This window comes from Euprymna scolopes, chromosome 13 (assembly GCF_053919585.1).
Source record: "Euprymna scolopes isolate OS-2025 chromosome 13, ASM5391958v1, whole genome shotgun sequence".
Lineage (NCBI taxonomy): Eukaryota > Metazoa > Mollusca > Cephalopoda > Sepiida > Sepiolidae > Euprymna > Euprymna scolopes.
In genome coordinates, this window is record NC_136494.1 from 41,888,508 (window position 1) to 41,903,080 (window position 14,573).

General features: G+C 32.9%; 1 protein-coding gene across 3 annotated transcripts in view; it reads right to left on the reverse strand.

The window, feature by feature from the left end:
• Nucleotides 1–14,573, reverse strand: part of LOC145291989 (pre-mRNA-splicing factor CWC25 homolog) — a 60,268-nt gene that overhangs the window by 17,906 nt on the left and 27,789 nt on the right. The window contains exons 1-4 of one of the 3 annotated variants that reach the window (XM_080137951.1): nucleotides 9,085–9,223; nucleotides 8,920–8,988; nucleotides 4,589–4,707; nucleotides 2,583–2,676 (exon numbers count right to left, since the gene is read on the reverse strand). In XM_080137951.1, coding sequence (XP_079994077.1) covers nucleotides 2,583–2,676; nucleotides 4,589–4,707; nucleotides 8,920–8,963 — 257 coding nt within the window. In that variant the 5' untranslated portion in view covers nucleotides 8,964–8,988; nucleotides 9,085–9,223. Of the gene's footprint in view, nucleotides 1–2,582; nucleotides 2,677–4,588; nucleotides 4,708–8,919; nucleotides 8,989–9,084; nucleotides 9,224–14,573 lie in introns of those variants that run through there. The other 2 variants (XM_080137950.1, XM_080137952.1) reach the window with 2 other exon arrangements.

The following is a 14,573-nucleotide window of genomic DNA, read 5'->3' on the forward strand; positions in this document are numbered from 1 at the left end:
TTATTTTCAAGACTTTGTTCAGTCAGGTTGTTTTTTTTTAATTTTTAGGGGTTGGGGGGATTACACAGAAATAGAAAAACATGTTTTTTTTTTTTAAGAAAGTGATTTTTTTTTTTTTTTTTACGGTTGTTAATTGCCGGAGGAAGAACTTTCTTGAGATAAGGATATTTCCTTAGGAATCTTTTACTTCTGTCGACTGTTGATCGGCCATCGACAGCAAAGAGGGGGGGTGATGGGGTAGAGGAAATGGAAGGAAGCCCCCCCAACCGGGTAGCTTTCGGAAATGTGATTTATGATGGAGACAAAAGGATCGTTTTCCAAATTTTTGTCTTCACATAAATTCAAGTAAATATGTACCCAGAAGCTCCCAGCTGGTCCTGCATTCTTGCTTGTTAAGCTGTTTTGACACAGAGCGGTTCAAGGATTCTCCCTACATTATGTTTTCTTCGGTTGAATAGAGATTCATCAATTTCTAGTGTGCCCTGGGCCTCCTATCTGCCAGGGATTCCTCAGGAAATACTCCTGACAAATTTCTCTCGGAAAGTTTACAATTGATGCACCTCATTCTTTGGGAAAGCAATTTCTTTTCCTGGCAATATGAGATTGTCAGCATCGACGTTCCCATTTGTTTTTCTACCATGTACAGATTTATTTCCTTGCCTGTCATTTTTCTGTTTGGCGAGTCTGAAAATATAGTTGTTTGTCAGCTTTTTTTGGGTTCAGTCGATTTCTTTCAATTCGAATGTCGTCTGCTTTCATTTACATATCGCTTTTGCAAACTCCCAGAAATTGAAGTACAAAAAAAAATATTCAAATTAAATAAATTAAAAATAACTAATCATAAAATAAAAAATTACTAAAAACATTAAAAAAAAAACTTTTTAGCGAATTAGCGTTTCAACATTTGAACAACACTCGGCTGACCCCGATGTTTGCCGGTCTCGTCCGATCCGGGCTTGACGGGAAATCACGAGAATTTGGGTCAAATTATGCAAGAGTACCCAATCTTCTGAAGGTTGAAGTTTCAATTCTCAGTACTGGTGATACTAAGAGTACAATTACAAATTAATTAAGACTTCTACTTGTTCATAGCTGATGGAACGAGGACAAGTTACTTCTGTGGATTAAATGAAGGGTTTCAAGTTTGACAAGACACACTTACAGAAATTCGGAGATTACATTTGCTAAACATTGTGAGAATAACATCCAAGATGAGAACAGTAGTCAGGCTAATACAAACAAGACAATTTTAAATGATTTAAAACGTAATTATTGTTAATCTTCAAAAATAATATGTAATTTGATATAGCAATTACTGGAAACAATCTTTCATTCTAATAGAGACCAATATATATATATATATATATATATATATCATGTCACACAAAAGTGTGTAAAAAACTGCTGGATGAAATCATTTCAAATATTTAGGGAAAGGAAGAAAGCAAATAGCATATCAGCCAACGTCTGCAATGAATTCTATTTCCATAATGAAATGTTTTTTTCACTTTTTCCACAGATTGATATGTTTTTCTTTCAAATTGTTCTTAACTTTCAAGTTTTTCAAGACATTTTCTTTTTTCTTTTGTTTTTAATTTTACTGATTCAGAGTGTGAACAAGGATAATTATTTTTCTATCATTTTTTGACAGAAGTTTAACATTATTGTCCGATCTGCAGATCAAGATATGAAAAGGTCTAGCTAATCAGTTAATAAAAAGAGAGAGAGAGAGAGGAGCAACAGATGTACACAATAAGATCGGACAATAAAACAAGAAACAGTGAGAAAAGGAGCATGATAGAAATTTGATAAGACATGGATCATTTGATGAGTTGATTGTAAATTTAAATCGATTTTTTTTTTCTTCAAACATTCCATAGGATATTTCTTGGCCTTTGGGTCAAGATCAAAGTGTAGTATCTGATCTGATGCAACACTTCAAATTTTTGTTTTTAAATCCTTCACGACTGAGACAATTTTAAATTTTTGTTTCTTTCTCCACATTAAAAGACGATCTTGGTGTCTAACTTTGCTCTTATGGGGAGGCAAAGTAAATAGGAACTCGATTTCAAAACTGAGGAATATTTTAGCATGTATACATATGTCTAACAATATAAATATATGCAGATGCACTCGATGAGAGACTCTAAATTTTAGGCCTATCATCCAATGAATACATGCATAACTTAAAATAAGAATGTTCAGAATTGGTAGAAAATCTTTTTCAACATAATTAATAGCACAATATATTCTGAATGTTAAAACTATTATAATTTGAAAAGTGTTAGCTTGGAGAAATACTACTTATCTTTCATTTAGCAGTACAAATAAACATTAATACTTAACTTTTGCATACAAAATATAATTCTAACTCCTAAACCAAAGATATACAGTATTTCTTGGAGGAGCCACTGCTCAGGCAAAAAACCTTTCTAGGAATAGAATGGATTTATATCTTATGTTGATTTTTACAAATTTATAAAAAAAAAAAAAAAGCAAAATCGAGCTACATCATAAATTGATAAACGAGACATAAAATTGTAAAAAAAAAAAAAGAAAAGCTCAGATTTTTTTTTGTTTACCTGATTTGAAACAACGGATCCTCCCTCATCTTGGCTGCCATGTCCAGTTCAATATTTGCTTTGACTCTTTCACTGAATGTTGCACCATATTTTTCTGGAAATGATATTCCCAAACAAATAAAAAGAGGATTCATAAGAGTGACTCTTCATATAAATAAGACTATCTCCTATAATAATTTGTAAAAATGGATTGTTAAAAGAAAATTCAAAAACAAGGTTTTTCTATAAAGAACAATTTCGTATATGAATTTATTTTATATGGCATATATAGTTAAGTACATGTGACCAAGAGTATGATTTAATTTGTCTTTTTAAGAATTAACGTTTTGTTTAGGGAGCAATTTATCTTCCAGCGAGGATAGCTATGTTTAAAGTGTCAGATAGATGAATGGCAGGAGAGAATATGTCTTTCTTCATTTATGTCTGGAAGCTCTCTCTAACTGTTTCACAAACCCTTAAATAGTGAAGTTTTTAAAAGCTCTGTTAGAAATTACTACAACTAATAGTCTAATTGGTAATTTTTTTTTTTTTTTTTTACACAGACATCACTATATTATCAAGTCCTTTCTAGCAGCTCCTGCCCAGTTGTGGCAACAGTACTCCATCCTTGGACGTACCTGGCTCTTATATAGATAGAGAATTGCATCAGCAGTGAGATATCTACTGGATCGATAGAAAGATCCCACCATTTTTCCAGCGGCCTTGGCAACAGATTTGATGTACGTGTTCCATTTAAGATCAGGAGTAACAGTCAAGCCCAGAAGCTTGTCAAAACTTGAGGCCTCTTGAAGACGAGAGCCATTCATGTAACTAAGTAACCTTGCTACGACTGTTTTTCATCAGAAGAAAGGAATGTCAATGTTTATGATTGCTAGAGAGTCTTTTGATTAAAAGTAATTTCTAATGGACGTTTTAAGACTCCATTGTTTAGGGATTATAGACTATCATCATGAGTCGCATCTTCTGCTTGGTGCAAATGGCAAACCCACAGGACTTATTCTTTACTATTCCTTCTGAACCAGGGCAAGTTGGTTGATTGTTGAGAGATGTCCAATCAAAAACATTTTCTCTCCACCACCTTCTTTTTCCTCTCCCTCTTTTGTCTTCTAACATACCCTCAAAGCATAACTTTGACAGGCCAGTGGTTGATCCTTTGACATGGCCAAAAAACTTTAAGGGTTTTACTTTTGATTTTATCAAATAGATGGGGTAGGGAAGTAGTTTAAAAAAGGGTGGACATTTTGTTTTTTTCAATCAGGAAATGTCCCATAATGAAACGCATTACGTGATTTTGAAACACCTCAATGCGATTGGGTAGTTGTTTAGTCCATGTGATGCAATCAAGGGTATATAAAACTTCTGGGAGGACAGAAATAAACTTTTACTTTAACAGTTATCAGAACCCTTTTTAATTTTAGAATGGTGTTGTGTTTTTGGAAAGCCACCCAACCCAGTTCAATTCTGTGTTTCAATGTCATCTCATAATCACTGGAGAAAGTCAGTTTATGCCCTAAATAAATGAATTGAGTGACCTGTTTGATGGGTTTACTTGTGAATAGTCATGTTTAGGTTAAACTGTGATTTAGCTGTAGACATACATTCTGTTTTCTCTAGGTTTATTTCTAATCCTATCTCTTTTGCATTCTTTGCGAATACATTAACAAAAACTTGAAGTTTATGTGTGCATTCATTAACAAGAGTGAGGTCATCAACATGTCCACCTACAGAAAACCCATTTTGGCAAGTTTCTTCTATCTTAAGCATAACAGCATCTAGTGCAACACAGAACAGGATTGTTGAAAGGATATCTCTTTACTTGACGCCCTTTTTGATGTTTATGGAGTGGCTAAATCCAAGGTGAGTTTTTATAAAAGTTTAATATCATTATAAACTAACATTGCATTTTATCAAGATGACTATAAAAAATATAAATAAAAAAATTATGCTGAAAATAAAAAGAGAAATGAGTGTGTGACAGTAAATAAATGAAATTTCAATCTCCTTACCTTCTTTGGTAGGTTCCGAAACTTTTTCAATATATTTGTCAACTTTTCTTCCGAGCAAATATTCGTTTGCATCAGGCTGACCACTTGTATACATCCAATCAATCTTTGCATTATCTTTTCTGGAATTAGTAAAAAAATAATAATATTTGTAATCTATGCAATAATAATACACTAAGACAGAGGTTCTCAATCAGGGGTAAATATACTCCTAAGAGGTAAAAAAAATTATATAAATCGGGGGTAAATAATTGAAGTACCTGATAATTTAAAAATAATTATTTCTTTTCAGAATTTGTCATGTCTAAGAAACGTAATACAGATTAATTTCATAATTTTCTATTTAAAAAAACGTTTGATTTTCTTTATTTTTGTGATATGAATGTGCAATACTATTTTTATACAAAACCTAAAATCGTAAACAATAAAATAAAGGTTCTTTTTAACCTTGTTTTTCTGTCACTTTATGATGACTATGCATTTTTTGTATGGAAGTAGGGGTAAATGGAGAAATACATAAAGCCGAGGGAGTCAATGATAGAGGAAAGGTTGAGAACATCTGTTCTAAGGCATTTCTTGTTCATTAGATGTACGTTACATACACATTAAATAAAATCATTAAATAAAATGAGTCTGCTTGATCAGCAAACATGGTGATTAATCTGATGTCACCAAGGTAAACAATTTCGACTTTAGCCACTTTAAAATGAATTCTAAAATCGAATTCTATCACTGAGTTGAAACAGTGCAATTTTAAATAATAAATACATTTCAAAAAGCGACATGATTTTACGGCTTTGAAGAATATTTTGTAGAAAATTATTTTTTAAGATAAACAATATTGCTTCAAAAAGAATTTAATTGCTAGTCTTCAATAAATAAAGACACGTTTGTTCTATTTTAAAAATATTTACCTGCTAATGATAATTGATTGAGAATACTTTTTTCTTAATAGTATTAAACCTTAACAGACAACATTTCAAAAGAAATATTATTAACAATAAATTACATGAATTGATGTAGAAAGCACAGTGGAATATCCACATGATCTCATTAGTCTAATATAATGCCCATTACATGATTGTTTATAAAAATTATGCTTTTCATATGCAACATTGACAATACTCCATCATGATGCATGAAATAGAAAGAGAAACATTGTGTATCATACTTTTTCCTACGCTAAAAGTAAAATAGCATTTTTTTCATATAAGAGAAAAATTAATTTTCCTTTCCTTTTAAATTTTTTTTTTTTTTTTTTTTAGCATTTGGAAGGATAACATAAAATATTTTTAAAAATGGATGAATGAGAGAAGGGAATCAATTTGTATCTCTTTTAACTAGTTTTAAACATGTGTAATATATATTCATTTGTCACGATACTATACTCCCAAGCATTACATTTTTTAGGAGGTGGGATACTGCAGTATATGTTTTCCGATACCATTCTCACAAGCATAACTTTCTCCATTTTTGGAGGGATGGGGGTGGAGGAGTAGAGTAACTGTTCTGTGGTGGTGATGCCATCCTCTCAGACATTATCTTCTCCTTTAGAGAGTTATGAGAGTTAGAGTGACAACATCAACAAAAAATTGTCAAAATTAGCTGTTCATTAGTAAACTCAATACTTTGTTTGCATATTTTTGCTTGTAACCATAAAATTACCAAATTTTGTTGATTAGAACACGAGGTCAGCTGAAGTTTTAATTTTCACCATCTCATTTTGATTTGTATACGTATCTCACACACCTGTCCACCATTCGCTTCTACCCTTTTACCCAGTTTTCTTTTTTTTCATACTAATTGGTATGAGTCACCACTCATTAAGGCCAAAAGCCAGTCAAGGATAAAGCTTAATGAAATGAGTTGATTGTTAGTTGGATGATGAAGAATATTATGAGAGGATTAATAATGATGAACAAAATTTGATTACTTATGGAGACAGTTTGTCAAAAAATATTTGTTATATATATATATATATGTCTATTCAAATTTTCTAGATTGAGAAATAGGAAGTTTCACATTCATTCCAGAAACAGATATTTTACCTTCTTCCATTGAGGTTATGTTCCACATCATCAGTCAATCTAGCTTGCAGTCAATCTTTTAGCACTTAAATGCAACTTCACATCAAGTCTGGGTTGTTGGGAAGCACTTCTAGTTTCTATTCTGTCACTTTATATTTACATAGGGACACCGATTGTGATCAACTTGCATAAACATTCTGTGCAGTATTTACTTGTTTTGATATATCCAAGTCACAGCAACAAATTTGAATATTGTTGGATATTCTCTCCCAAAGAGCATCTTTTTTGAATTAATTTTTGGAATTATTTTGGAGATGAGTAAATTTGTTGTTTTTTTATTTAATTTTTTGGACTATTATCCTCATCTTCTAGTTGTTTTTTCTACAACATTTCGGCCAATTATTCCTCTGACCTTCGTCAGGTCAACCGTGACGGGATAGGAATGTCGAATCCTCCAACTACATCCACAGCAATTACTGCTTCCAGTAGTTGTTGTTATCTCACCAGTTTGGTCCATTAATCTTCTGACCGACTTTGGGTGGGATTGAAACCACTACCTCCAGATAATACTCACTTGGAATCTTTGATATTCCTGCATCTTTATCCACTACGCCACGGGCCCCAAAGGTTGGATTTTTAGATGTTATAAATCCACAATCTTCCAATTGTTGGGTCCGTACCGATTGTTATATTGAATTAATTTTTGGAATTATTTTGGAGAGGAGTAAATTTGTTTATAACAATCAGTATGGACCCAACAATTGGAAGATTGTGGATTTATAAGATCAAAAAATCCACACTTGATTGCCCTTTGGGGCCCGTGGCATAGTGGATAGAGATGCAGGAATATCAAAGATTCCAAGTGAGTATTGTCTGGAGGTAGCGGTTTCAATCCCACCCAAAGTCGGTCAGAAGATTAATGGACCAAACTGGTGAGATAACAACAACTACTGGAAGCAGTAATTGCTGTGGATGTAGTTGGAGGATTCGACATTCCTATCCCGTCACGGTTGACCTGACGAAGGCCAGAGGAATAATTGGCCGAAACGTTGTAGAAAGCAACAACTAGAAGATGAAGATAATAGTCCAAAAAATTAAATTAAAAAAATCATCTTTTTTGTGGTTTTATTTGATTTATCTAGGCTCTTTACATGGTGTTATCTTGATTTTTTTTCTCTTTGTAGTTGGAGACTGGCTTGGGATGAACAGACGAATAACAAAAATACTAAAAATTTATAATATGAAGTATTTTTAATGTTCGTCTGTCCATCCAAAGCCACTCTTCAACTACAAAGGGGGAAAAAAAAAAAAGAAAATCAAGATAACACCATGTGGAGAGGCTAGATAAATCAATTATACTAACTACTCTTAGATACTGAGCAGGTAGATTACACTAGTATATAATTTAGAAAACCGCAGAGAGGTTAGCTGACGTCAACTCAGTAGTCCAAAGTTGAAAAACTGCTTACACTCTGGGAATGTATTAGAAATGAATATGACATCACATGGCTCAAAGAGAGGGTGATAGAAAAGAGTTTGGAAGTACACATGGGTGTCAGATGTGTAATGACATGTGCTAACAAGACATAACTAATTAATGTTCTCTCTGTTCACCTCCCTTCCCACTAGTTAGTTATTTAAACGAAAGATCATATCGAATAAATGGTTTACATTCTTCCATTAGATTTCAGTCTTTCTCTCTTCATCTCCTCCTCTTGCACTCAAAAGTGATTTGGAATGACAATCAAATTGAATGTTTCACTGTCTTCCATAAAGTTTTGTCTTGAGTTAATCTCTTTGAAGTATAAAAGAAGCTTAAATTAAAGCAAGATGGCATTTCCTTGGTCAGGCAGGATCACGTTGGAGATGTGTACAATGAAATTTTCAAACAGCCTGGCTAGAGATGGTGTTGCATTCTCAAACTTGTGTCATAGATGCACTAACCAAGTTTCTGTAATGATTATACAAAAAAATTAAAGTTCACAAATTGTTATCCATACCTTGGATTCTGATTGTTACCAATCAACACCATCTCTAGCCAGGCTGTCTGAGAATTTCATTATACAATTATTCCACTTCCTTATGCAGGCACGCTGGAGACATTCTCCCTACCCCACTCACAGGCCAGCATTGCTAAACATAAATTGCTTACTGTTGACTATCTCAAAGGGACCCTCTCTCTAACATGATTGGCATTTCATTGTTTTATCTAATATATTGAAGCTATTTAAAATAGCTGAATCTCTTTCATATAGATCATGTGTTTTTGCATAATTTAATTACAATTTGTGTCTAAAATATACTTACTTGGTCAGGATTTCACGAATCTTCTTTTTTTCATCAATATCCATTTTGAAAAAGTAGAAATGGCAGCCACTAAAAGGAGATCAAATATTGAACAAAACAAAATAAAGAATCACAACAGAGAATAAAAAAGAGAAACATTTAATAGTATACATAACAAATACTAACCCAATTGATCAGGTGCTGCCCAGTATACTACTTGTATCTTATCACCATGTACACTGGATGACGTCACAAAGATAAATGAGGACATCAAAATAGGATTTATCCTTTTTTTTAAGTATATCCATAGAGATTTCTTTCTTGCTAAGAGAACAGGAAAGAGAGGAGGAGAAGAGAAAAACAGAAGAAAAATAAAAGAGAAAACAAGAGGAAGAAGATGAGATTTAATAATAGATATCACAAATACTGACTTAAGTCTAGTGTATTATTGAAACTGTGGCTCTTATCTAGTTTGCTTCTAACTGATCATTCACACTGAATGACGTCACAAAGATAGGTGAATGATATCATAAAGCTACAATTCATAATATCCTCTATTTTCATATATATATATATATATATATATATATATATATATATATATATTTTAACAACATATGTAATAAATTATTTTTATTGAATTTCAAACCAAGAGAGAATTTCTTTATTTTTATTATTTTTTTTGCTCTCCAAAAGCCGATGTCGTCTGCCCTGTGAATTATGTAAACAAAGAACAAAGAAAGGAAGGAACAGAGAGAGGAGGGGGAGAAAGGGAGAGAAAAGATAGAAAGAACCTATAAACCAGAGAGAGTGGTGGAGGGAAAAAGAGACAGTTATAGAGATAGAGAGGACTGACAAGGGTCATCAGCAGCTAGTTGGGCCTCTGGACTTGAAAGCGACAAAGCGAAAGTAGGGGGCGACAAATACAGTGAAAGACAACAACGTTATGAAACTGACTATAGCAGCAAGACGGCAGTGGCGACAATGTCAAAAAGTTTTTGGCTAGTGATTAAAGCAAAAAACAACTGAACAAGAATAAACCCATCAACGATATAGCTGAGCGAAAGACCGAAAGAATGGCAAATTACTAACGACTGACTTCATATGAGCATCGGAAACGAAGATTTGGAGCAAACAACACATGTGCATAATGAGGTAAGGCAATCGAAAAGGGCAGAAAGCAGTTACAAAATATATCAAGGACAGATATATAAACAAACTAAAGGAAAGAAATATAAAAAAAAAAATGAAAGGACACATTTTAAAAAGGAAATCAGTGAGTTATCCAACTTTTCATCTCTCTCTCATATATCTTATGATCCCTCTTAAACTGAGCAGACAAATGTTTCTTTGATATGAATATTGACCGTGTTATATGTTGGTTATATATTGTTCTCTCAATAAAACTTGAATGACATGAAACTATTTCACTTAGTTACATATCTTTTCTTCTTTTCTTGAATTTTATTTATTTTTATATGAATAAAAGTTTGTTAATTTTCCATTGGTCTTTGTTCTCATTATTCCTATGTGTTTTGCTGTCTTGATCTTACTGTTGTCATGAGAACTGGATATCCCCATTTTTCCCTATGTTAGTATTTTGTTACAAACCCAGGGGAATCATCATTTTTATTTTTTTAATATCCTGTTGCGCCCTCATCTCTGCCGTTCCCAGCAGACCTAGAGACCGTATAACTATATATATATATATATATATATATATATAGTTATATATATTCAGCATATTTGTTTCACCATGATGTTCTTTGCAAAAAAGATTACCTATAGTAGGTTGCAATTACTTGCTCAAACAGAGTGGGAAGTCTTAGCCATTGTACTTAAATCAGTATCATTTCCCTAACACAACGAAAGGTTAACCAGTTTCTAAAAATCCATTACTTAACAATCCATCCATCACCTGCCTGCCATGATTTCATGTATCCCGATCAGTAGGGGAGTTGATACTCGACTTTGTTCAAGGGTCTTCCACAGGCTAGCGAAAGGAAGGAGGTGCCTTACTGCTCTTGTCCACATCAGACAAAGTTTTTCAGCCATTTAATGTGAGTGGATGACGTGGAAAAAAGCTTGATGTTAGGAAAAAAAATTGCCAGAAAAAAAGCAAAGGAAAACAATGAACAAAGCTCATCAACAGTCATAACAGGGTCACTGGAAACAAGACCATAGATCTCATCAGAAAGACCAAATGCAGAAGGGAGTGGATAGCCATGATAAACAATGTTTGCAATAACAGACCTGATATGTGAAGATATTATAGTGAAAGAAAAAATCAGAATTAACAAATTTTGTCTCCAAATTTTTTTTCATGTTATGACATTGTGTATTTCATTGCAGCGGCCGATGTTTACACATTGACGTCTAAAATCAAAATTCATAAACTCATTTGTATGCACATCGTCTGCACACATCGACACTGATCTGTGGTCTTGGATTAACTGGGCTCCATTGGTTTATTGATAAAAAATCTGACTTTTTAAAGGATTTAGATGGCTGAGTTTTCTGACTGGTCCAAAATATAATTATTTGCTTTTATTCAGGATAGTGCATGCGTAGACGATATGCGTACGAGTTTACGCATTTTGATTTTGGATGTCGATGTGTAAACATTGGCCGCTACATTATCATTAACAAAAAGAGTGAATCTATCAACATTTGAAATTTTTTCATAAAATTCATCTTTACATTCTTCGTATTTAATGTTTAAATGTGATACTTGAAACCAACACATATTTCTGGCATGCTTGGGAAAACACACAGATACACAAGATCTTGTCTGATAGTTTTATTACTAATGAAACAAAATGCCCAATACTGTCAGATTTTAAAAGTGCAAAGTCAGTGTTATTTATGTCTGAAACGTCAAAGAAATATTGCAGCTTTTTCCCCAAATTATCTCAGCACTTTGGCAAAAAGTAAATGAAATTAGAAATGTTGACTGTTGTGATTATATGCTTGAAATCCTGGATTACATATGCTGAGAACGAATTCACTTTAGGGAGCTGATGATTTTCATTAAATAGAATCAACACTCAAGAGTTTTGTCTCAGTTTTCACCTTGCTATTGCAAGGAATACTCCATTGCTGCTTTTCCAGTCAGCCTTTCACCTATTCTGAAAGTCATTAACCCAAAATGTGCTCAATATCATCTAAATGGAGTTGAACACAACTTTTGAAAATGATGTTGTGCACATTGTATTGTGCACAACATCAGGTTAGGCTGATTCTTAATCAAAAGAAAACATTCTCAGTCTGAAATCGAAACACACAATGGTTGTATCGTAATTTCCTAGATGTAAATCCATTGAAACTTGTGTGTTCATCAGAAAGTGCTAATGCAGTATATTATAGATGAACGTGCAAGCTATATATTATAGTATATTTATTTATACAAACATTATTGGCTACATATGTGCTTACATATTTCTGCTGTAACTCTTTTTAGAGAAACAGCATCATTCTTCTTCAAAACCAAACTTTAAAATAAAATTGTTCTTCATCTATACAAAGCATTTTTCTTTTTATCAAATTATAAGAAAGAAAAAGAGATTAATATATATATATATATATATATATATATATATATATGATGATTGCAACGTCTTGCCAGACGAGTGCCACTCCCTCGGACACTTAAAATCCATGAGCCCAAATGCCTGAGGGAGTATCTATACAAAGATGATGTTACAGAGTCTTAGCTTTGGACGACAGCTAAATCTCTCTCTCTGTTCAAAATGTTGAGATCCAGCAACAAGCAAGACCAAGATAGCCAGCAACAAATTAAACTGCAGACTAGCTTAATGCGGGTACTGGTCTCCCGCTTTATGGTTTTTTAAATCAGAGATTTGCTTCTCCTAGAAAGGTTGCCTTCACCACGGCTTACGAGAGCCCTCTCCACCCCAACACATATATTGTATGTGCTCTCCGCTTATCTCGGCATTTGTTTCCAGTCGTCTTATACATACACTTCACTTGTCACTGGTATTTAACAATGTTGATTCAGGAGAGGTGTGGCTGGAGATTGCGCGTCTCTTGCCACAAAAATTTCACGCGCAGGCAACCCTTTGCGGGTGCCCATAGTCTGTCATAGTTAAGCAACATTCATTATTTCAAGATTAATTGTAAAAAAAAAAAAAAAAAAAAAAAAAAAAAAAGTTAGATTTGTTAAATCATGACTGGAATTTTATTTCTCAAACTTTTGATTAACTTTTTTAAGGGAATTTAGACTTTCTTTAGCAAACTAAATGACATAGGCAAGTGATTAGATAATGTCAAAGGCAGAAGTATTCACAAAATACTAAACAACTTCTACTAAAACAATTTGCTGAAAAAGGTTTTAAATATACATTATATAAAAATCCAACATTTTCCCATAGAAACTAATGGTTTCTTAGGCATTATTCAACCTCTGCGTAACTGCTGACCTCAAATACATTTTTACTTTTAGAATGACCCTTTCATAGACGCATATTCAAAGCATGTCAGGAGAACTTGATTTTTCTGATGCAATTTGCAATGATTTAAGGCAACAGATATTTGCCATTAAGGCACAATATATTTTGAAACATATTTCATCAAGTATTTAATGCATTCTGCATATCGTTCAATTTTGCTTGTAAGACTCCCATCAATTGAAACAAGTAGATCCGTACATTCCTACGCTGATATACACAAGTTCAAATGCTACGTAAACTAACATCTTAATCTTTTATAGGCATGGTCCCAATTAGTAGCCCCTTACACCCAAGGTGCAATATGCCTTGTTTGGGGTGGAGTAAAAAAAAAAAAATCCCTATTTTTCAGACATCTTAGTTAAAAGATGAAATCTTAATCATTCGAGTAGCTGCTAAAACTTTTAACAAAATAAAAAAAAATTTTAATTTTTCATGCATTTAGAATATTATTTCAATTTAAATTTTTTAAAATTTCAATATTTATAGGAAAAATTGACATTCTAAGTTTTATACTGAACATATTTAAAAGCAACTGTTTTACAATTCTTTTATTAAATTTCAATAGTATCATCATTAGCCAGAAGAGATTTTTTCCTTGTCCCATCCAAAAATAAAATATGAAAGAATATTTTTGGAAATTTTTTTTTATTGAAGATAAAAAATAAACGAGAGAAAAATATTTCTTAGTGAATGTCTGTTGATTAAATCCATTCTTTTTTTTTTTTATTCTAAATTGTTAGTATTTATTGTTCAGAAAGCATTGTGGCAGAATTAGCAGCAATCAATAAATATCTAATGACTTGGCGAGAATGGAAATTAATTTTCTTTTTTATAGTCCCAGTGAATTTAAAAGATATGAAATTAGAAGGAAATGGAGATAGTGATTTGATGAGTCAAGAAATTTCTTGTTTAATTTGCGATGGTTCTAACATCTGGTCACAAAGTGGTGGATCAGTTTTTTTACTCTTTTTCCTGGGTGTAAATTTTATTCTGAGGACTCTTCTTAAAGTGCTCCTGGGGATTTGTAACTCAGAAGAGCGTTTCCGTACAGACTGAGTTGGACAACGGATCAACGATTCTTCTATCATCGGAATATGTTCAGTAGATTTTGTAGGTCGCCCGCAACGAGTTGCGTCCAAAACGCTGCCAGATTCAAATGCTTTCTTTTCCCATTTACGCAGTACACGAGGTGTTGGAGCAGGTTTT